This window comes from Pongo pygmaeus, chromosome 3 (genome assembly GCF_028885625.2).
Source record: "Pongo pygmaeus isolate AG05252 chromosome 3, NHGRI_mPonPyg2-v2.0_pri, whole genome shotgun sequence".
Taxonomy (NCBI): Eukaryota; Metazoa; Chordata; class Mammalia; order Primates; family Hominidae; genus Pongo; species Pongo pygmaeus.
In genome coordinates this window covers 88,121,547-88,143,480 of record NC_072376.2, presented here as the reverse complement: position 1 = coordinate 88,143,480, position 21,934 = coordinate 88,121,547, and the positions used below count along the sequence as shown (strand labels likewise).

Below are 21,934 nucleotides of genomic sequence, written 5' to 3'. Positions count from 1 at the left end.
TGAAGTCAGAAAAGGTTAAAAGTGTAAATGAAAATGTGCCTGAAGCAGCATTCAATCCATGAGAGGTTTATTTTGCCAAGGCTAAGGACGTGCCCGGGAAAAAGAAACACCAGTCACAGGAGGACCTGTCCTGTGCTTTTCCCAAAGAGGGTTTGAGGAACTTCGGTATTTGAAGGGGAAAGAGCAAGCAGGAGCGGGGGATAAAAAGAGGGTAGACAGTGAGGCAAGTCATTACATTCTTGTGAGCTCTTATTATTGGTGCTCAGTGAATCTACATTTAGCACATGAAAACAAGGGAATGGAGGGAAAGTCAATGATGCATTTGTCCCGTGCTCAGTAAATCTACATTTTACATAAGATAAAGCAACCGTGTGAAATTACAGCTATGTTTGGGAACAAAAGGAAGGCAGTTTTTGAGTGTCTCGGTTCCCAGGCTTAACTTTTCCTTTGGCATAGTGAGTAGAATGTCTAGAAGGAAGTGTTATCCAGGTACAGAACATCGCTCCCCTGACATACTGCATACCTCTCTAGTGGCCCAGAATATTCATGTTTCTTCTTGGACAGTGTCATATAAATACTGTTCAATTTTCATCATCCAATGCCCTTTTAAAAATCAAATATGAGAATTAGTTTACTCATGCCAGCTGTATCACACATCACACAGCCATTGAAACTAGAAATTTCTACTTATTAGTCTTTTTTTTTCTTTTTTTTGAGACAGGGTCTTGTTCCACCGCCCAAACTGGACTGCAGTGGTGCAATCTCAGCCCACTGCAACCTCTGCCTCCAGGGTTCAAGCAATTCTTGTGCCTCAGCCTCCTGAGCAGCTGAGATTACAGGCATGTGCCACCATGCCCAGCTTATTCTGTAGTTTTAGTAGAAATGGGCTTTTGCTATGTTGGCCAGGCTAAATTTCTTTTTTCTTTTTTTTTTTTTTTTGAGACAGAGTCTCCCTCTGTCGCCCAGGCTGGAGTGCAATGGCATGGTCTCAGCTCACTGCAACCTCCGCCTCCCGGGTTCAAGTGATTCTACTGCCTCAGCCTCCTGAGTAGCTGGGATTACAGGCGTGCGCCACCATGCCCAGCTAATTTTTGGTATTTTTAGTAGAGACGGGGTTTCACCACGTTGGTCAGGCTGGTCTTGAACTCCTGACCTCGTGATCTGCCCGCCTTGGCCTCTCAAAGTGCTGGGATTACAGGCGTGAGCCACCGCGCCCAGCCTGGCCAGGCTAAATTTCTACTTATTAGTCTTATTCCATTTTTGTTTTCTTGAAAATATACCATGATCTTTGGAAATTTGGGGAATACCCTAATTTTAACCAGGCAAAGCCAAGGCATTGAGGGCTGTTCCTCAGGAAAATGATTTAAGTAATCCAGCACTCTAGTTGCTTTTCAGATATTTGTCTTTTTTGTTGAAACCGCCTTTGCAAAGATGATGACAGTGAGAGAAGTCTAGCATGGCTGACTCCATCTTGCTTCTAGCCTCACAGGCTGGCTATCCTTGCTCATTCCTGGGCAAAGACCAAGCTAATCGTGGGAGGTTTATAACTATAAAATTAGTTTATAGTTTAACTTTAAAGAAAGAATGATAATAACCCCACCCTCAGACTAACCTCTGCCCTGCTAGGGAGTAAAGCCACCTTTGTAAAACTAATGGAAGGCTATGAGATTAGGATTATGGGAAGAACCTGAATTCTGCTAAATGTAGGCATAGTTTCTATAATCCCTTACTGCTCAGGAGTCATGTGGCTAGAAGTCACAAGATTTGTGACTTCCCCAATTGTTCCTGTAGAGAACATCACTACTATAGCACCTAAGATTGGTCTTTTGAGGTGTTTTTCAGACTTTTGCATTCTGGCAACCACTTGACCCCACCAGGACCTATGACCATGAGTCAACTAGTCCTGCGGCCCTCACCCAAAGGGCATACTCAGTGCATAAAGACTGTTTTCCATACCCCTGTAATTTCATCCCCAATCAGCAACCCCCTTTCTTAGCCCCCAGCTCACCAAATTATCCATTAAAACCCTAGCCTCTGTGTTCTTGGAGAGACTGATTTGAGTAATAACACCCATGCTCCTGCTAGGACTGTTAATTGAACTCTTTCTCTACTGCAATAGTATGATCTCAGTGAATTGGTTTTGTCTGTGCAGTGAGCAAGAAGAACCCATCAGGTGATTGTCAGGCCTCTGAGCCCAAGCTAAGCCATCATATCCCCTGTGACCTGCACGTATACATCCAGATGGCCTGAAGCAACTGAAGATCCACAAAAGAAGTGAAAATAGCCAGTTCCTGCCTTAACTGATGACATTTCACCATTGTGATTTGTTCCTGCCCCACCCTAACTGATCAATTGACTTTGTGACAAGACACCCTCCCCACCCTTGCAATAACGTACTTTGTGATATTCCCCCGCCCTTGTGCATGTACTTTGTATGATGCACCCTCCCCACCCTTGAGAAGGTACTTTGTAATATCCTCTCTGCCCTTGAGAATGTATCTAAGATCTACCTCCTGCCCGCAAAAAATTGCTCCGAACTCCACCGCCTATCCCAAACCTACGAGAACTAATGATAATCCCACCACCCTTTGCTGACTCCTTTTTTGGGCTCAGCCCGCCTGCACCCAGGTGATTAAAAAGCTTTATTGCTCACATAAAGCCTGTTTGGTGGTCTCTTCACACGGACGTGTGTGACAGTGATAACAGTGTCACATGGTTTGACTACAATGTGTCCAGATATTGAATTTTGTTTAAGCCTGCTTGGGATTTGTTGTGCTCCCCAAATTTCAAATTTGTGTCTTTTGTTCAATTTTGGAAAATATTCAGCTATCTCAGAATTGCTCACCTACATTCTCTTGTGTCTTTTCTCCTGAACTTTAAGTATGCTGAAGGAGCTCAGAACACACTACCCCAAATATGCCAGTTTGGTATAAGGACTATTTTGAGCTAAAGACACAAAAACCAGCAGGGAAAAGAAATTCACTCTGACCCTCCCCATTTTCTTCCTGAAAACAGATAAAATCTCCATTTGGAAGATGTCCTTCCAATATCAGGAGGAAAGTAACACTTATCAACAATCTAAATATCCATCTAGGCATGAATGGATAAAGAAAATGTGGTATGTACACACAGTGGAATATTATTCATCCTTTAAAAAGAAGACAGACAGGCACAGTTGCTCACATCTGTAATCCCAGTTACTTGGGAGACTGAGGAGTGCTTAAGTCCCGGAGTTTGAGACTAGCCTGGCCAACATAGCAAGACCTTGTCTCTAAAAAAAATTTTGTTTAAGGCGGGGCGTGGTGGCTCACACCTATAATCCCAGCACTTTGGGAGGCCAAGGCAGGTGGATCACAAGGGCAGGAGTTCGAGACCAGCCTGGCCAATACGGTGAAACCCTGTCTCTACTAAAAATACAAAAATTAGCCGGGCACGCACCTGTAGTCCCAGCTACTTGGAAGGCTGAGGCAGGAGAATCACTTGAACCCAGAAGGCAGAGGTTGCAGTGAGCCGAGATCACGCCACTGCACTCCAGCCTGGGTGACAGAGTGAGACTCTGTCTCAAAAAAAAAAAAAAAAAAAAAAAAATTTGTCTAAACTTTGCTGGGAATGGGGGTGTGCACCTGTAGTCCCAGCTACATGGGAGGCTGAGGTGGAGGATCACTTGAGCCCAGGAGTTTAAGGCTGCAGTGAGCTATGATCATGCCACGGCACTCCAGCCTGAGCAACAGAGTGAGAACTTGACTCTAAAAAGTAAAAAAGATGGTCTTGCTGTGGGGGAGGAAAAATCAATTCCTCTACCCATCTTATGTTCTCAGCTGGGGCCTTTGTAAATTAGACTGACAAAAGACAGATTAACATAACAACAAAAAAGATTAACAGTTGAAAAAACAAATAGAAGTTGATTAACATGTGTACAGAATATGCAATATGGAGTACACAGAGAAGAGTAACTCAAAGGTTTGTTTTGAACTTGTTTTTATATGGCATCTTAGCAAAGGAACTATAAATTTTTACAGAAGTGACAAGACAAAGGAAAAGGACCTTGAGTCTCCCGGGGCAGCAAATTGTGGGAAGGAAAATATATAGTAATGAAAGATAGCATGAAAGTTAATTGGCTGGATGTGGTGGCTCACACCTGTAATCCCAGGACTTTGTGGGGCTGAAGCGGGCAAATCACCTGAGGTCAGGAGTTTGAGACCAGCCTGGCCAACATGGTGAAACCCCATCTTTTCTAAAAATACAAAAAAATTAGCTGGGCGTGGTGGTGGGGGCCTGTAATCCCAGCTACTTGGGAGGCTGAGGCAGGAGAATCACTTGAACCTGGGAGGTGGAGGTGAAGGTGAGCCGAGGTCGCACCATTGCACTCCAGCCTGGGCAACAAGATCGAGACTCTGTCTCGAAAAAAAAAAAAAAAAAGTTAATTATATGAATTGGGTCATTCTTGTCATGACCAACTAAAAAAGTCATGACCAGGTGCGGTAGCTCAGCGCTTTGGGAGGCTGAGGCAGGAGAATTGCTTGAGACTAGGAGCTTGGGCAATGTAAGGAAACTCTTGTCTCTACAGAAAACAAACAAAAAGATTAGCCAGTGTGGTGGCTCATACTTGTGGTCCCAGCTACTCGAGACAATTGCTGGAGCCCAGGAAGTCAAGGCTGAAGTAAGCTATGATTGCACCACTGCACTCCAGCCTGGGCGACAGGATATCTTGTCTCTAAAAAATTTTTCTTAATTATAAAATGGCGTTTAGAGGACAGGAAGAAAAAGCACACAGGGCACAAAACATTGCTCCAAGAATGCAATTCTTGGCAAGCTTGACTGCTGAAACCATCTGTTAAAACCTGAAACCAGTTTTATCTAGTAGCTACTGAAACAGCCGCTAAGACTGTAAGATTAATTTTACCCACTGCAGCCACTCACCAGAGTTTGCCCCCTCCCCAAAACTTTACTAGTGCTGATGAACATTCTTTCAAAATAGTATGTGACATTTCTCCTTTTAATAAAACTTCCAACCTTCTCTTTGTTCTTTGAACGTACCGAAGATCACCCTGTCTCTGTGGATGACCTGGAATTGCAATTCTTGCTTCCCCCAAAAAATGTTAAATTTGTCTCTATATTTTATTTGACTTAAACAGTAGATAAAGGCTAGTTTGTACAGTTTGGTATGTAGATTTCTCTGGTGCCATGTCCGGGCCAATAAGGATCTAGAGTTGTCTCTGGGGATTAGCCTTTGTCCTTCCTGAAAGAGGAAGAAGAAGAGCAAGACTATCTTCTTTTTTATTTCTTTAAAGCCAAGGTCTCACTCTGTTGCTCAGGCTGGCGTGATCATAGCTCACTGCAGCCTCAAACTCCTGCACTCAAGCAATCCTACCACCTCAGCCTCCCAAGTAGCTGGGACTACAGAGTCTTGCTCTGTTGTCCAGGCGGAGTGCAGTAGCGTCTCGCTCTGTTGCCCAGGCTGGAGTGCAGCGGCATGATCTCCACTCACCACAGCCTCTGCCTCCCGGGTTCAAGCGAGTCTTGTGCCTCAGCCTCCTGAGTAGCTGGGATTATAGGCGTGCACCACCAGGCCTGGCTAATTTTTTTTTTTTTTTTTTAATTTTTAGTAGAGACTGGGTGTTGCCATGTTGGCCAGGATGTTCTTGAACTCCTGAGCTCAAGAAATCCGCCTGCCTTGGCCTCTCAAAGCACTGGTATTATAGGCATGAGCCACTGCATACTGTTTGCTGCTTTTTTTTCTTTTCTTGAGACAGAGTCTCGCTCTTGTTGCCCAGGCTGGAGTGCAATGGCGTGATCTCTGCTCACTGCAACCTCCACTTCCTGGGTTCAAGCGATTCTCCTGCCTCAGCCTCTCAAGTAGCTGGGATTACAGGTGCCCGCCACCATGCCCGGCTAATTTTTGTATATTTAGTAGAGACGGGGCTTCACCATATTGGCCAGGCTAGTTTTGAACTCCTGACCTCAGGTGATCCACCCACCTCGGCCTCCCAAAGTGCTGGGATTACAGGCGTGAGCCACCATGCTCAGCCTGTTTGCTGCTTTTTAATTGCCTTTAGCTCAAAATAATTTTTTTTTTTTTTTTTAAGAGACGGAGTCTCACTCTGTTGCCCAGGCTGGAGTGCAGTGGCGCGATCTCAGTTCACTGCAAGCTCCACCTCCCGGGTTCACGCCATTTTCCTGCCTCAGCCTCCCGAGTAGCTGGGACTACAGGCGCCCGCCACCACGCCTGGCTAATTTTTTGTATTTTTGGTAGAGACAGGGTTCCACCGTCTTAGCCAGGATGGTCTCCATCTCCAGACCTCGTGATCCACCCACCTCTGCCTCCCAAAGTGCTGGGATTACAGGCATGAGCCACTGCACCCAGCCTAGCTCAAAATAATTCTTATTTCAAAGAGGTGTATTTTGGGGTGACATATTTTGGTTTTCTTCACTGCAATATGGCAACCTGGAGGACATTATCTTAAATGAAATAAGCCAATCACAGTGCTTACTGGAATAATTCCATTTATATGAGGTATCTAAAATAGTCACACTCATAGAAGCAGGAAGTAGAGAGTGGTTGTCAAAGGCAAAGGGGCTGGGGAAATAGGAAGTTGCCATTCAACTGGTGTAGTTTCATTTATACAAAGTGAATAACTTCTAGAGATCTGTACATTGTGCCTATTGTACACTTAAAAATCTGTTAAGAGGCCGGGCGTGGTGGTTTATCTTATAATCACAGCACTTTAGGAGGCTGAGGTGGGGGTGAAACAGGAGAGTTCCCTGGCTCCCCTTGCAGGACACTCAACAGGGGTGTTGCTCTCTGTTCAGCTGCCACAAGCTCAAACCCCTTATAGGAGCGGGAGGATACAGACAGGCAGGTGCAGGAACCAGAGTGAGCGCTTTTGGGCTCTGGCCCCACGGCAGCTTCTAGGGGTGGTGCTTTGACTCCTGAAGTCCCAGTAGGCATGCTACAGTGCTCTTTTAACTCTGCCATCCGCAGATGGCTTAAGTGTTAACCAGCTCAGTGCCCCCTTGATACCCGGGCCTTTGTCCAGCACCCAGAAAGAATCAGGTTATACACAGACTTGAAGAGTGGTGAATATGGGGGTTTTATTGAGTGGTGGAGGTGGCTCTCAGCGGGATGGATGGGGAGCTGGAAGGGGGACGGAGTGGAAAGATGATCTTCCCTTGGAGTTCAGCAGTCCTGTGGCAGAACTCCTCTCCAACTGTCCCCAGCTGGACTCCTCTAGATATTCAGATGCTCCTTCTCTGCCATGCTGTTCTTCAGTTCTTTGGCTCTTCTGCTCATCTCCTCATGGACCCAAGGGTTCGGGATTTATATGGATACAGGATGTGGGGTGTGGCGGGCCAAGATGCAACATTTGGGCACAAAAACAGGAATGCCTGTTCCCATTTGGGGCATCGGGTTTCCAGGCTTGAGGGTGGGGCTTTTGGCAGGTAAATAAATCAAACAAAATAAATAACTTTCCAGTATTTCCCTGTCTCCTGTTCATATCAGGAAGATTGCTTTGGTCTATGAGTTTGAGACCAGCTTGGGCAACATAGTGAGACCTCTGCCTCTACAAAAAATAAAAATATTAGCTGGGGGTGGTGATGTGTGCCTGTAGTCCCAAGTACTTAAGAGGCAGAGGTGGGAGGATCACTTGAGCCTGGGAGGTCGAGGCTGCAATGAACTGTGGTCGTGCCACTGCATTCTACCCTGGGTGACAGAGTGAGATCCTGTCTCAAAAAGAGAAGAAGAAAATCTGTTAAAAGGGTAGATTTAATGTTGTGTTCTTACCAAAATAAAATAAATTTTAAAAACAAGAGACAGTAAAATTTTTTAATTAAAAAGTTTAAATTTATTTATTTATTTTCAGACAGCGTCTCACTCAATTGCCCAGGCCAGAGTGCAGTGGTGTGATCTCAGCTCACTGCAAACTCCACCTCCCCAGTAGCTGGGACTACAGACACACACCACCATCCCCTACTAATTTTTTGTATTTTTTGTAGAGACAGGCTTTTGCCATGTTGGCCTGGCCGGTCTTGAACTCCTGACTTCAAGTGATCCACCCACCTCGGCCTTTCAAGTGCTGAGATTACAAGCGTGAGCCACAACGTCTGGCCTAAAATAAATAAATAAATAAATTAATTAATTAATTAATTAATTAATTTAATTAAAAATTTTATTTAAAAAATTTTGGCTGGGCACAGCAGCTCACACCTGTAATCCCAGCACTTTGGGAGGCCAAGACGGGTGGATTGCGTGAGCTCAAGACCAGCCTAGACAACATAGCAAAACCCCATCTCTACAAAAAATACAAAAATTAGCCGGGTATGGTGGCACACGCCTGTGGTCCCAGCTACTTGGGAGGCTGAGGCGAGGATTGCTTGAGTCCGGGAAGATCAAGGCAGCAGTGATCTGTGATTGTGCCACTGCATACCAGCCTGGGCAAGTAAGACCTGTTCTCAAAAAATATATATATTTTTTAATTAAAATGGCTTGGCCTACAGAGCTTGCATGGCAGATGGAGAGAGCTGATTTTCAAAATATTCTGTTTTTAAAAAGTACACAAGTGACTGGGCATGGTGGCTTACGCCTGTAATCCCAGCACTTTGGGAGGCTGAGGTTGGGAGTTCAAGACCAGCCTGACCAACATGGAGAAACCCCGTCTCCACTAAAAATACAAAATTAGCCAGGTTTGGTGGCACATACCTGTAATCCCAGCTACTCAGGAGGCTGAGGCAGGAGAATCGCTTGAACCCAGGAGGCAGAGGTTGCAGTGAGCCGAGATTGCACCATTGCACTCCAGCCTGGGCAACAAGAGGGAAACTCCGTCTCAAAAAAAATAAATAATAAGAACACAAGTAACAGATTTCTAGTATAAAAATAAATGAAACAGTACATAATGTGATCCTCTGCCTCTCTTCCCCACTTGTAGATGGCACTCTCCCCATGAGTACCCCTAGTGATAACTGCTGTCTGTACTCATTAAGACATAAAAATGCATAAACGTTTCAAAATGTCGATTCTATTTTTATTCAGGTATGATAAGGCCAACAGATCAGGGACAATTGCCATTTAAAAGATAGCTTATTACTCCTCGTTCCCAAGAGGAGAGGTCACACTGCACAGCCACGGGAGAGAACACTGAGGTTAGTCACAGGCAGAGGACAGGAGAACTGTGGTTTTCGAGGGAAGGAATGGGTGAGGCAGGGTAAGGCGGCTAAGCAGGTGGAGGACTAGCTAGTTGGAATAGTGTGAGCTGACTCCCGACTGTAGACTGCACTGAGTTGTCTGATATATGATGTCAGGGTGATTAGGGTAGAGAGATAATGGCCTTGAGTATGAAAGTCCGAAAAAGGAGGGATTCGGTGGTAGGGCTCTAGATTGGTTAGTTTGCATCTCAGGAATCAGCTAATCCTGGGAGGGGTAGTCTCTCCCTGGTCAACAAGGCCCCAAAATGTCAAAGCATCAATATGGAAACTAGAAAATTTGGGTAATACCACATAAAAAATCTCTTAGGTTATTTTCCCACTTTTCCTGATTACAAATTATACAGTAATAAAAATCCTTATATAGATTTTTGCATGGGTGTATAATTCTGTAGGATACTTAGAAGTATAATTTCTAGATTAAAGGGTTTACATATTTTAAATATGTAACAATAAATTACAATTAAAATTTAATTTAATTCCCAAAAAATGAAACATTTTAATGATCCCAGCAATAGTATACAGAGAGGGTCCTTTTTCTCATCCTCTCAGTAATGCAGGATTTTATCAGTCTTTTAGTCAACTTGGAGAAAGAATATTAGCAGTCAGCCACTAACAAAAACTAAGCTAATGTGAAAATGTTAATATCAGACAAAAGAGAATCCAATGCAAAAAGAATTTTAAAAGGCAGAGTGATATTTAATTTTTATGTCACCCTCTACCAAGACAGTTAAATGACAATAAGGCTTCATGTGTAATTACACAGTTGCCGATGGCAATTTTACATGGTTTAAATTTAATATCTAATTATATAGCTTCAAAACATATAATGCAAAGACTCAAATACAAGGAGAATTTGCTAAATCTGTACTTGTCATAGAAATGTTCAAAATACCTCTTTCAAAGATGGTCAGATCAGGAAGAATAAATAAAGATAAAGAGGATTTGAATTAACATAATTAACAAATTTAGGCCGGGTGTGGAGGCTCATGCCTGTAATCCCAGCACTTTGGGAGGCCAAGGCGGGTGGATCACTTGAGGCCAGGAGTTGGAGACCAGCCTGGCCAACATGGAGAAACCCTGTCTCTACTAAAAATACGATTAGCCGGCTGTGGCAGCTGGGGTGCCTGTAATCCCAGCTACTCGGGAGGCTGAGGCATGAGAATTGCCTGAACCTGGGAGTCAGAGGTTACAGTGAGCTGAGATTGTGCCACTGCACTCCAGTCTGGGCGACAGAGCAAGACTGTCTCAAAATAATAATAATAATAATAATTAACAAACTTGACCTACTAGATATAGACAAGTAAACAGAATATCACTTTCTTTGAGAATGTCCATGGTGCATTTAGTACCTACCAGAACACACACATGAGCATCTTAGATTAACTGAAAAAGTAAGTTGTCCAAGAATAGCGACTAACCACAGATTAGGTTATATCCTAAGGAAAGTGTCCATAGAAAGGGCAGGATATTTCAAGCAGGCTTTGCAAACAGAAAAGCCAGCCCCAACAAAGAATGCCTCCTATGTGGCTTCTGCTGAGGACTCCCCTTGGACTCCAGAGCCCCTAGGCCCCTGTGTCTCGTCAGCACTCTGCTATTTCAGGGCTAAGGAGCTCAGGCTTCTCAGACGTGGCCTGGGAAACACAGTCTTCTAATCCAGGAGAGTAAGAAGATTTAGGACTGACGTAGGTGCAGTTAGAGAAACCCGTCTTCTTGGGTATGTGGGAGACACCCCGACTATGCAATCGCCCCCTTCAAATCCTCCTTGGGGGCCTGATCTGACTGATGTCAGGGAGTGCCTACTGCTTCGAGGCAAGAAGCCTGAACTTTCCTCCCTGTCACTGTGAATGCTTGGCCAGGGCTGTGAATGTCACCATTGCTTTTCAGGGAGAAGACATGCCAGACTAGGGCTGCACCTTCTTTATTGGCTCTGTAGGTCTAAAAGAAGTCAGATCAGCCTGGGATCCCTCAGCCAACCCTGAAGACAGGATGGGGATCACGCCTAAATGTTAAAGAGATTTCTGCCTTGTGTCTCATGGTAAATAAAAAACCCAGCAAAGAAGGTAAGAACTTTCTATCTAGCCTAAAGTAGAAATCAGTGAGACAAGGAGGGTGACAAACTTATGTTTTTACCTAGGAAATAAATACAGAGTTGTTTTGAGACAAAGGTCAAAGACAGCTCCTCTGTTATCTATCAACTCATCCAGATGGGGTCTTTGCTATCTGTGTGATGAAATCTTCAAGTGCTGGGTGACCATTCTGCCCTGGATTTCTTGGGCTCACTTAGTGGACAGATAAACACTTTTTTTTTCCCCCTAAGAGACAGAGTCTCACTATGTTGCCCTGACTGGAGTGCAGTGGCTGTTCGTAAGTGCAATCATAGCACACTACAGCCTCGAACTCCTGGGCTCAAGCAGTCTTCTCATTTCAGCCTCCTGAGTAGCTGGGACCACAGGCATGCCGCACCACCACCCCTAGCTAATTTTTGTTTTTCATGATAATGTAAGGCATTGATAATGCTAAGTCAAATTCTAGAAGGAGAAGGGATCTCACCCACGTTGGGTGGATGTACTAATCACCTGGAGAGATGGCTCAGCTTGGGAAATCACCAGGGGGAGAAGACAGCTGGTGATTACCAAAGGTGCTGATTCAACAATCTTGGGCTCCCTCAAGCTCATTTTCTGTGGCTGACCTTATGAAGTTTTCATGTTTTTAGTTTTTCCCTTGAGAATTATTCTACTTCCCCTTTCTGTTCTTTTTTTTTTTTTTTTGAGACAGAGTCTCTCTCTGTCACCCAGGCTGGAGCACAGTGGCGAGATCTTGGCTCACTACAACTTCCACCTCCCAGGTTCAAGCGATTCTCCTGCCTCAGCCTCCCAAATAGTGTAGCTTGGATTATAGGCATGTACCACCATGCCCAGCTAATTTTTGTATTTTTAGTAGAGACAGGGTTTCACCATCTTGGCTAGGCTGGTCTCGAACTCCTGAGCTCATGGGATCCACCCACCTCAGCCTCCCAAAGTGCTGGGATTACAGTCGTGAGCCACGGCGTCCGACCATTTTTGTTACTGATTTCTAGAATGTTCTCTGCTTGTCTGTAGATGACTCCATCTACTTCTCTTAAGCAGCCATATGTGATACCTATTTAGTCAGAGCCACTTTCTAATTTTTCTTATGTGTAAAAATTTTAGAAAAATATCATTTATTGATTTTTAATTATAAAAGCTATAATAGAAGTATATAAGTTAAAAATGGAAATCTCTCACCCAACCTCATTCTCCAGAGGTAATTACTGTTAATAGCTTGGTGTATAGTCTTTCATTCCTATATACTTACTGACTTTTTTATATAGATGATATCACACTAAGCATACTCTTCTGGAATTTGCTTTTCTTCATGTAACAATATATCTTGGGGCCGTTTTCATATGATTACATATCGACTTGCCTTGTTCTTTGTCATGGTGGAATATACTCCATTGTTTTTAAAGCATCATGATGTATTTTGTCGATTCTTTACTGATAATTATTTAAGGTGCTTTTTATTTGAGGAGGAGAAGGACTTTAAGAGATTTTTGAGGATGTCATTTAAGAAAATTCCTTATCTATGTTTTTCGTGACGATGACAAACATTTGCAAAGTACTCCTCACATATAATCTCACTTCACACTCCTAACAACCCTGTAATGAAGTTACCATTATCCATAAATAACAGAGAAACAGATGAGACCATGGAGCCCCAAGGCAGGGATCACATGTGCCTTTGCTGTTATAATGGTAGCTGGTTACCCCTTTTCCCCCTTCCACATGACATAGGAAAACATATCTTTTATGTCCTTGGTGACAAAAGGTCACCAAGAGTTAGTTACAACTACCTGATGGGAGACTTCATTTCTTTCATCTCTTGTGGTTGTTCTAAATAGTTTATTGGCCCATGATAGATATCAACTTCCTTACTCTAGAGCAATGCTATATTTCTATCTCCAATAAATTCTTTGTAGGTCTTCTTATTCTGCCACCATTTTTGAATTTATAAATTCATGAGGAAAAAAGGTTGCCTAAGGGCAAAAGAGGATTTATTTAATAACAATCTTTGACCCAGCAATAATCAGTATCCATCCCACTGATTCATGCAGCATTGAAATAGTATGCCTTTTACTGACTCCAAGAACATGTTTTTGGTTGTTGATATTTTAAAATAAATATGATATCAGATTCAGTCCATCAACATATATTGAGGTTTTATTGTATATTAAGCACTTTAAATATATTATTTATGATCCTTGAAGATATATACATGAGAAAACTGAATCTCTGAGAGTTTAAGTGCCCAAAATTGAGTGAGAAGGTGAACAAAAATTCTCACCCACATCAAACACTCTTAAATACACAACTTGGCTATGCAGGCAAGTTACCAATGTATCAAAGCAACTTGTGAGTCATTGACAAGCAGAATCATTGCTGAAGTCCCTTCTAGTTCTAAAACTGTGCAAATATTTAGGACCAGTTTTGTTGGTTTGGACATAATGGCTTCTCACTTTACCCCAAACTCAGATTCTGGTTTCATAAAATCTCATAGAACTGGGAACCGTTCTGCACACAAAAAGAGATCACAGTCTTTTTTCCTCTGGTTATTTATTCAAAATAAACTAGCCAACATACGCAAGGTGAGACTTTAATTTTGATTTGCAAAGAAAAAGACAACTCTTTGATAATCCCCAGTATCACACCTTCAAAAATAGCGGAGGAGAGTGGGGTAGAAATGAGGTAGAGAAAAGAATAAAAGAAGTGAATTCACTCTTGATGTTAAGTCACTACATCTCACATTACCTCCTGAAGAAGAACTAGAGAAAGTGTCATCTTTGTTGTATAAAAAGAAATATGGCATAATGATCCAGCAATCCCACTATACTTTGGGAGTATATCCAAAGGAAGCGAAATCAGTATTTTGAAGTGACAATTGCATGCTCATGTTTATTGTAACATTATTCACAATAGCCAAGACATAGAATCAACCTATATGCCCATCAGTGGATGAATGGATGAAGAAAATGTAGTATATATGAACAGTGGAATACTATTCAGCCATAAAAAGGATGAAATACTGTTATGTGTGACAATATGGGTGAATCTGGAGGACATTATGTTAAGTGAAATAAGCCAGGCACAGAAAGACAAATACTGCGTGATCTCACTCATATGTGGGAGCTAAAAAAATTGAGATGATGGAAGTTGAGCACAGAATAATGATTACTAGAGACTAGGGAAAATAGAAGGAAGCAGGAGATGGGGAAAGTTGGTTAACAGGTACAATGTTACAGTTAGATAGAAGGAATAAGTTCCGGCACTCCATTGTACAGTAGGGTGACTACAGCTAACAATAATGCATTGTATATTTCAAATAGCTAGAAGAGAGAATTTTGAATGTCCTCATAACAAAGAATGTTAAATGTTTAAGGTGATGGATATGCCAATTACCATGCTTTGATCACACAATGTATACATGTATGAGAATATCACATTGTATCCCATAAATATGTATAATTATTATGTGTCAGTAAAAAATAAATAAGGCATAAAGTTTATTCAGTTAATATTTATGGAATCCCTACTACATGTCAGGCACTGTGCTAAATCCTGGGGATAAAATGATGAATTTGCTTACAGTCTTTCTCTGAAGGAACTCACAGTCTAATAGTAGAGAGATACAAGAGTAAAGACTGTAATATGGTATTGCAGTGATGGAAATGTGGACAGGATATTCAGGAGCTCAGAGGAGGAGCATGTCAAGCTGGCTTCTTTAAGGAAGGTGATACTTCAAGTGAGCCTTTAGGAATGAATAAAGTTAGCCAGCTTAAGAGAAGTGGGATAGAAAGAACATTCCAGGTAAGCGCAAAAACACAGAGGTCATGGTAGTTAAAGTACAGAATTTGAAGAAAGGAGAGAAGAGAGACGAGTGTTGGGAACAAGCCCCCCAAAATCTGGCCATAAACTGGCCCCAAAACTGGCCATAAACAAAATCTCTGCAGCACTGTGACATGTTCATCATGGCCATAACGCCCGCGCTGGAAGGTGGTGGGCTTATCAGAATGAGGGCAAGGAACATCTGGCCCACCCAGGGCGGAAAACTGCTTACAGGCATTCTTAGGCCACAAACAATAGCATGAGCGATCTATGCCTTAAGGACATGCTCCTGCTGCAGTTAACTAGCCCAAACTATTCCTTTAATTCGGCCCATCCCTTCATTTCCCATAAGGGATACTTTTAGTTAATCAAATATATACAGAAACAGTGCTAATGACTGGCTTGCTGTTAATAAATACGTTGGTAAGTCTCTGTTCGGGGCCCTCAGTTCTGAAGGCTGTGAGACTCCTGATTTCCCACTTTACACCTCTGTATTTCTGTGTGTGTGTCTTTAATTCCTCTAGCGCTGCTGGGTTAGGGTCTCCCTGACTGAGCTGGTCTTGGCAGACGAGGCTTTTGGGGAAGATTTGTTGTTGTTGTTGTTGTTGTTGTTTTAGGCAGAGTCTTGCTCTGTCGCCCAGGCTGGAGTGCAGTGGTTACATATCTTGGCTCACTGCAACCTCTGCCACCCAGGTTCAAGCCATTCTCCTGCCTCAGCCTCCCAAGCAGCTGGGATTACAAGTGTGCACCACCACACCCAGCTAATTTTTTTGGATTTTTAGTAGAGATGAGGTTTCACCATGCTAGCCAGGCTGGTCTCAAGTGATCAGCCCACCTTGGCCTCCCAAAGTGCTGGGATTACAGACATGAGCCACTGCACATGGCCTGGAAGATGGGTTCTGTTTGGAGTCCGAGACACCCCAATGAAAGTGTTTAGCAGGCAGCTGAGTATGTGGGGCTGAAGTTTAGGGATCATCTGGGATGGAGACAGAGATCTAAGAGGTAGGAAGTGATAGCTGAAAATGTGAGAGTTAATTAAACCAGCCAGGGAGCATATACCACGTGAGATCAACAGATATTTGAGACTAGAATGCAAATAAAAATCAACATTTAAGGGACACACAGAGGAAAATGAGCTCAAGAAGCAGAGAGAGTAAGTAGTCAGGAAGATGGGAGCAAACATAAGAGTTTAGTATCACGGAAGCTCAAGGTGTAGAACTGAAATAAAGATGTGGCCTGGCCAGGCGCGGTGGCTCACGCCTGTAATCCCAGCACTTTGGGAGGCCAACGCAAGCGGATCACAAGGTCAGGAGATCGAGACCATCCTGGCTAACACGGCGAAACCCCGTCTCCACTAAAAATACAAAAACAAAATTAACTGGGAGCCTGAGGCGGTGAGAATGGCATGAACCCAGGAGGCGGAGCTCGCAGTGAGCCAAGATTGTGCCACTGCACTACTCCAGCCTGGGTGACAGAGAAAGACTCTGTCTCAAAAAAAGAAAGAAAGAAAGAAAGAATGGTGTGGCCTATGGAGACAGATGGCCTTGCTGCTGGCAAGGTAAGGACTGAAAAGATGAAGACATTAGAGGCATCAGGAAAGGCTTTGATCAATAGTGAGGATGAAAAAGGTGATTTTGAGAGGAAGTAAAGAGAAAACTGTAGTCTACCCTTAAGATAAATCTGGATGAGAAGACAAGAGAGGTTGGGTGACAGTTAGAGGAATATAGGAGGTCAAGGGAGGAGGAGATGGCTGATGAATTGCTTTGAGAATGCAAAATAAGAGATTTCAGTATGTTTCTAGACTGAAAGGAAAAGGCAGAGGAAAGGTTGAAAACGGGAGACTGAGGGAATGACAAATGGAGGAACTCTCAGGGGAGGAACACCTTGTGCACTTAGACTGGAGAGGTGGGGAGGAGATTCATAGACAATTTGGCCCACCCGATTTAATACGCTGCCTGAATCTCCTATTTCAGATTCTCTCTTCATTTTGTCAGCAAACAGCTCATTGTCCTCTGGATCTGCTGCGTCCTGCAGGAGCATTGCGCTTAAACTATGGGAAGCGGCACCTCCACCCAACATCATTTTGCTTTCCAGAATGCAGAGAGAGGTACGTGTTTCCCACTTTCCAAACCAGCTGTGGGTACCACAAAGCCCATATTGCATGGAGAGGGTTGGGGGTTCTGAGGGTAGAAGCAGAAAACCCTTATATTTCTCCTCAGGCCAACTCTTAGAGGTCAGCGTCTCCTCCTTGTGACATGCCCACCAAAATGTCCAGTTGAAGTATATTTGACAGAATTAAAATTTGCTCAGGGAGTTAGTGTTGTCCATTGGGGTTGATCCCAAACTACTCAGGTACAAATAAATGAAATAAGGTTGGGCAAAGAGGGGATGAAACACATTCCAGGCAGAGGGTAGAGCATGTCCACAGGTCATGAGGTGGGAAGAAGGAAGCATGAGCTCCCTCTAGTGGACAATCTAACAATTTTTTTTTAAAACAATAGGCCAGGAGTTGAGGGTCACACCTGTAATCCCAGCATTTAGGAGGCTGAGATGAGAGAATCTCACTCGGGCCCAGGTGTTTGAAACCAGCTTGGGCGACAGAGCAAGATCCTATCTCTACAATTTTTTTTTTGTGACGGAGTCTTGCTCTGTCGCCCAGGCTGGAGTTCAGTGGCACGATCTCTACTCACTGCAACCTCCGCCTCCTGGGTTCAAGTGATTCTCCTGCCTCAGCCTCCCGAGTAGCTGGGATAACAGGCAACCACCACCACGCCCAGCTAATTTTTGTGTTTTTAGTAGAGACGGGGTTTCACCATGTTGACCAGGCTGGTCTTGAGCTCTGACCTCGGGTGATCCGCCCGCCTCGGCCTCCCAAGGTGCTGGGATTACAGGCGTGAGCCACTGTGCCCGACCTAAAATTTTTTTTTTTGTTTTTGAGACTGTCTCCCTCTGTCGTCCAGGCTGGATTGCAATGGCACGATCTCAGCTCACTGCAACCTCCGCCTCCTGGGTTCAAGCGATTCTCCTGCCTCAGCCTCCCGAGTAGCTGGGATTACAGGCGGGTACCACCATGCCCAGCTAATTTTTTGTATTTTTAGTAGAGATGGGGCTTCACCGTGTTGACCAGGCTGGTCTCCAACTCCTGACCTCAGGTGATCTGCCCGCCTCGGCCTCCCAAAGTGCTGGGATTACAGGCGTGAGCCACCACGCCCAGCAAAAAAAAAATTTTTTTAAATAGCTGGGTGTGGTGGCGAGCCCCTGTAGTCCTAGATACTCGGGAGCCTGAGGTGGGAGGATTGCTTGAGCACAGGAGTTCAAGCCTGCAGTGAGCTATGATCATGCCACTGCCCTCCAGCCTGGGTGACTGAGTGAAACCATTTCTAATGTGGTAGAGATATCAACTGTGATATAAATTGCAAATATTTTTTCCCAGTTTGTCATTTGTTTGGACCGATTTTGGAATTAGCTTCAGCTCAGGGTGTCCTTATCTTGTGAATAACACAAATTCAACCCACACACGCCACAGGCTGAGACTTCCTATCTCACTGAGTTCTAGGTCAGCTCACCCCCTGCTACCACAGGGGCTGGTAGGCAGAGATTTATTAGATCACGCAAGGTACAGAAACTTCCCCAGCTCCTGCCTTTTCACAGACAGTCCAGTTACCACTCCCTGCCATGCACAGAACCCAAGAACTCACTCTCATCCCCATATGGGTGTTAAACCCCAGCTCCTGAGACATGTGTCTGGTCGAGATTCCCCTAGGGCCTGCCTGACTTCAATGCCTCTAACTGCCTTTGGCTATGGGTTCCGTCTTCATTTCTGGCGCCCGGAGATCTCCCTTCAATGCTTTTGATTTCAACTATTGGTTAAAAAGAAATTTAGCTTATTTTATGCAGCTTTTTTAATGTGTTGGAGTGTGAAGGAGTCCTACATCTGCTTAAGCATGCCATTTCTTATTGGAAGTCGATATTAGGCTTTCTGTTTTCCTTAAAGGATGTCATAATTCATTAAGTTTTTATTGCACTTTTTGGCAAGCTTATACTTCCATTAGAGAAAGCTACTTCTTCCTAGAGGCATCATTTTTTTCCTTTAACTCAGTGTTGTATATAGAGACATACATATTCTTGACAAAGATAATAAAAATAAGAGGGTAACCATGAAAAAAATTATCTGTTCTATTTTTCTTAAATAATTTACCTGTTCTCCCACACCCTACTGTGCATTGCCTTGGTTCACAATTTTCTCACAGTGTTGTTACATGTAGAGTTTTTACAGCCCAGATGTATTTGTAACTTGTACCCTAATAATTTAGTTTACACATGGCTCAAGTAAGAGGTGCCTATATACATTTTTGCATTGCACTATTAAAAATACACGATGGGATAAAGGATCTTAAAAGATCCTGCACTTCCCAGAGCCCATTTCAATTAAAAGCAAGCCAGCTCCCCGCCACACCCTACCAGATAGTCAACTGGGAGGAAGAAAAAAAGAGGGAGAATGAAAGGGGTTGCCCACTTCTGCTGCCTGAGTAGCCAAAGCAAGACTGAGGATATAACACATATGTTTCATCATTGGCAGCACTGACCGTAGAATGCTCAGGGCAAGGTGTTAGCAGACAACACTGATGTCCATGATCTTCCTCAGTGGTCCTTAAACTTTAGCACAGGTAAGAATTATGTATGGAGCTTGTTAAACCTTCAGATTCTTTCCTGGATTCCACCTGTAGAGATTCTGATGTTGCAGGTCCAGGGTGAGGTGTAGCAACCTGCATGTTTACCAGGAATCTCTAAAGAATCTGTAGCACCAGCCCTGGACCTTTCATTCACTAGTCTCTTTTTTTTGTGTGTGTGTGTGTGTGTGTCAGAGTCTCTAGCCCAAGCTAGAGTGCAGTGGTGTGATCTCGGCTCACTGCAACCTCTGCCTCCCAGGTTCAAACGATTCTCCTGCCTCAGGTTCCCAAGTAGCTGGGATTACAGATGCCTGCCACCATGCCCAGCTAATTTTTGTATTTTTAGTAGAGATGAGGTTTCACCATTTTGGCCAGGCTGGTCTTGAATGCCTCACCTCAGGAGATCCACCAGCCTCAGCCTCCCAAAGTGTTGAGATTATAGATGTGAGCCACCGCGCCCGGCCTCATTCACTATTCTAAGCATGGTTTTACAGAAGCCAGTCAGTGGGTTTCAACCTCATCACTTATTATTTAGTGAGTGCCTTTGAGAAATACTAGTAGTATGATTTTTTTTCATAGGAAATCAAGTTTAGCTTTGTTTAAGTTCCTCCCAGCTTCTCTTTTCCCACATCACCATCATCTTTCCTCTTAGGAAAATCAGCAAGAATTCTATTATCTCTCTAATGCAAACTAAATATATTAAATCAATCTGTCTACTATTTATGAGGTTGACCTGAGTCAGCCTGCAGGGTTTCTAATCCAGCTTTATCCACAAATAGTCCATTCATCACCAGCAGCGTATCTAGGCCTTGGAGCTTAAAAAGAATCTAGTTATGTGGACAGCTGTTCCCTTCTCTGGCAACAATACTTGACCACAGGTCCTAAACCTTATATAAAGAATGAAACTCCACACCCTAACCTGCCCTACCTGGTCACCTAGCACAGGTCCTGGCAAAAATGAGAGGTCCAGTGGCCACGTGGGGGACCGCACGGTCAGTGCTGTCTATCTTATGACGGGGGTGCTTAAAGCCTGCAGGGATATCATGGAACTGGGGATGGCAAGCATGGGAGCTGGGAAACAGTTGCTACCCACTGACGTCATATGATGCATTCATTTGAGTATTTGTTTATTGTTTGTTTTTCCTAGTCTTCATTTGGCCCCACCCCTTTTCCAGATGAGGACATTGAGGCACCAGATGACTTGTCTGAAACCACAGAGCTTGTCAGGGCAGTTCTAGGTCTAGAACCCAGGTGTCCTGACATCCAGTCTGTTGCCACAATATCAAAATGTCCACCCCACCCCCGCATTATAACCTGTCAGGGATGCTGCATCCTTGCAGTCTCATGAGTTTACATCTCCTTCTCGGAATCCTGGCAGTCCAACCTTTTCATCCCTACACAGAAATGTTTTAATCAATACATGGGAATTCTAATCAACCTACAGTGATATGAGTATAACCACCAGGCAGGAATGAAGGGGACGGGCTGGAAATGGGGAAAAGCACTATTGCCAGCAGAAAGGGAAATACTTCCTATGGGCGTCAATGGATAGTGCTTCTGCTCCATCTTGTCCTCACATATACAGTGGGAGAGAGCTGAGCAGCTTCCTCTCCTTACCCCCAAACCCCTGGCCCAGGGAGTCCCAGCTCACAGGCTTGCTTCTCCATCGGTGTCATAGCCTTCAAGGCAGCAGCCCTGATCCAGAGATGGTACCGGCGCTACGTGGCCCGCCTGGAGATGAGGCGGCGTTGCACCTGGAGCATCTTCCAGTCTATAGAATATGCTGGGCAGCAAGACCAAGTCAAGGTACAATGAGATGTGGGACGGAGCCACCTCCTGCTCTCCCTTGGGCAGCAGGGCTCAGGTGCTTCTCAGGTGAGGTCAACTGGACTACTTGTGGGTTCTCTTTTTGCTCACCTCTAAAGCCACGTCTCCTTGGGTTCTTCTGCAGCTCCATGACTTCTTCAGCTATCTTATGGATCACTTCATCCCCAGCAGCCACAATGACCGTGAGTATGAACTGCCACATGTCATGTCCTCCTGTCACAAGGCCATAGATTGCAGAGTGAGGTGGGGAATGCACAGGGAGTGAAACCGTGAATCTGGTGACAGCCAGGGAATAAGCAAGCGGCTGACGAGTAAATGGCAGACTGGGGTTTTATG

At 44.1% G+C, this 21,934-nt stretch overlaps 1 protein-coding gene across 1 annotated transcript in view; it reads left to right on the top strand.

Annotated features, from left to right (window-relative positions):
* The first annotated feature begins 11,041 nt into the window (after positions 1 to 11,041).
* Positions 11,042 to 21,934, top strand: part of PPEF2 (protein phosphatase with EF-hand domain 2) — a 42,507-nt gene continuing 31,614 nt past the window's right edge. Inside the window, exons 1-4 of the mRNA XM_054485196.1 lie at positions 11,042 to 11,261; positions 17,096 to 17,208; positions 21,450 to 21,577; positions 21,723 to 21,780. Coding sequence (XP_054341171.1) covers positions 17,154 to 17,208; positions 21,450 to 21,577; positions 21,723 to 21,780 — 241 coding nt within the window. The 5' untranslated portion in view covers positions 11,042 to 11,261; positions 17,096 to 17,153. The remainder of the gene's footprint in view (positions 11,262 to 17,095; positions 17,209 to 21,449; positions 21,578 to 21,722; positions 21,781 to 21,934) is intronic.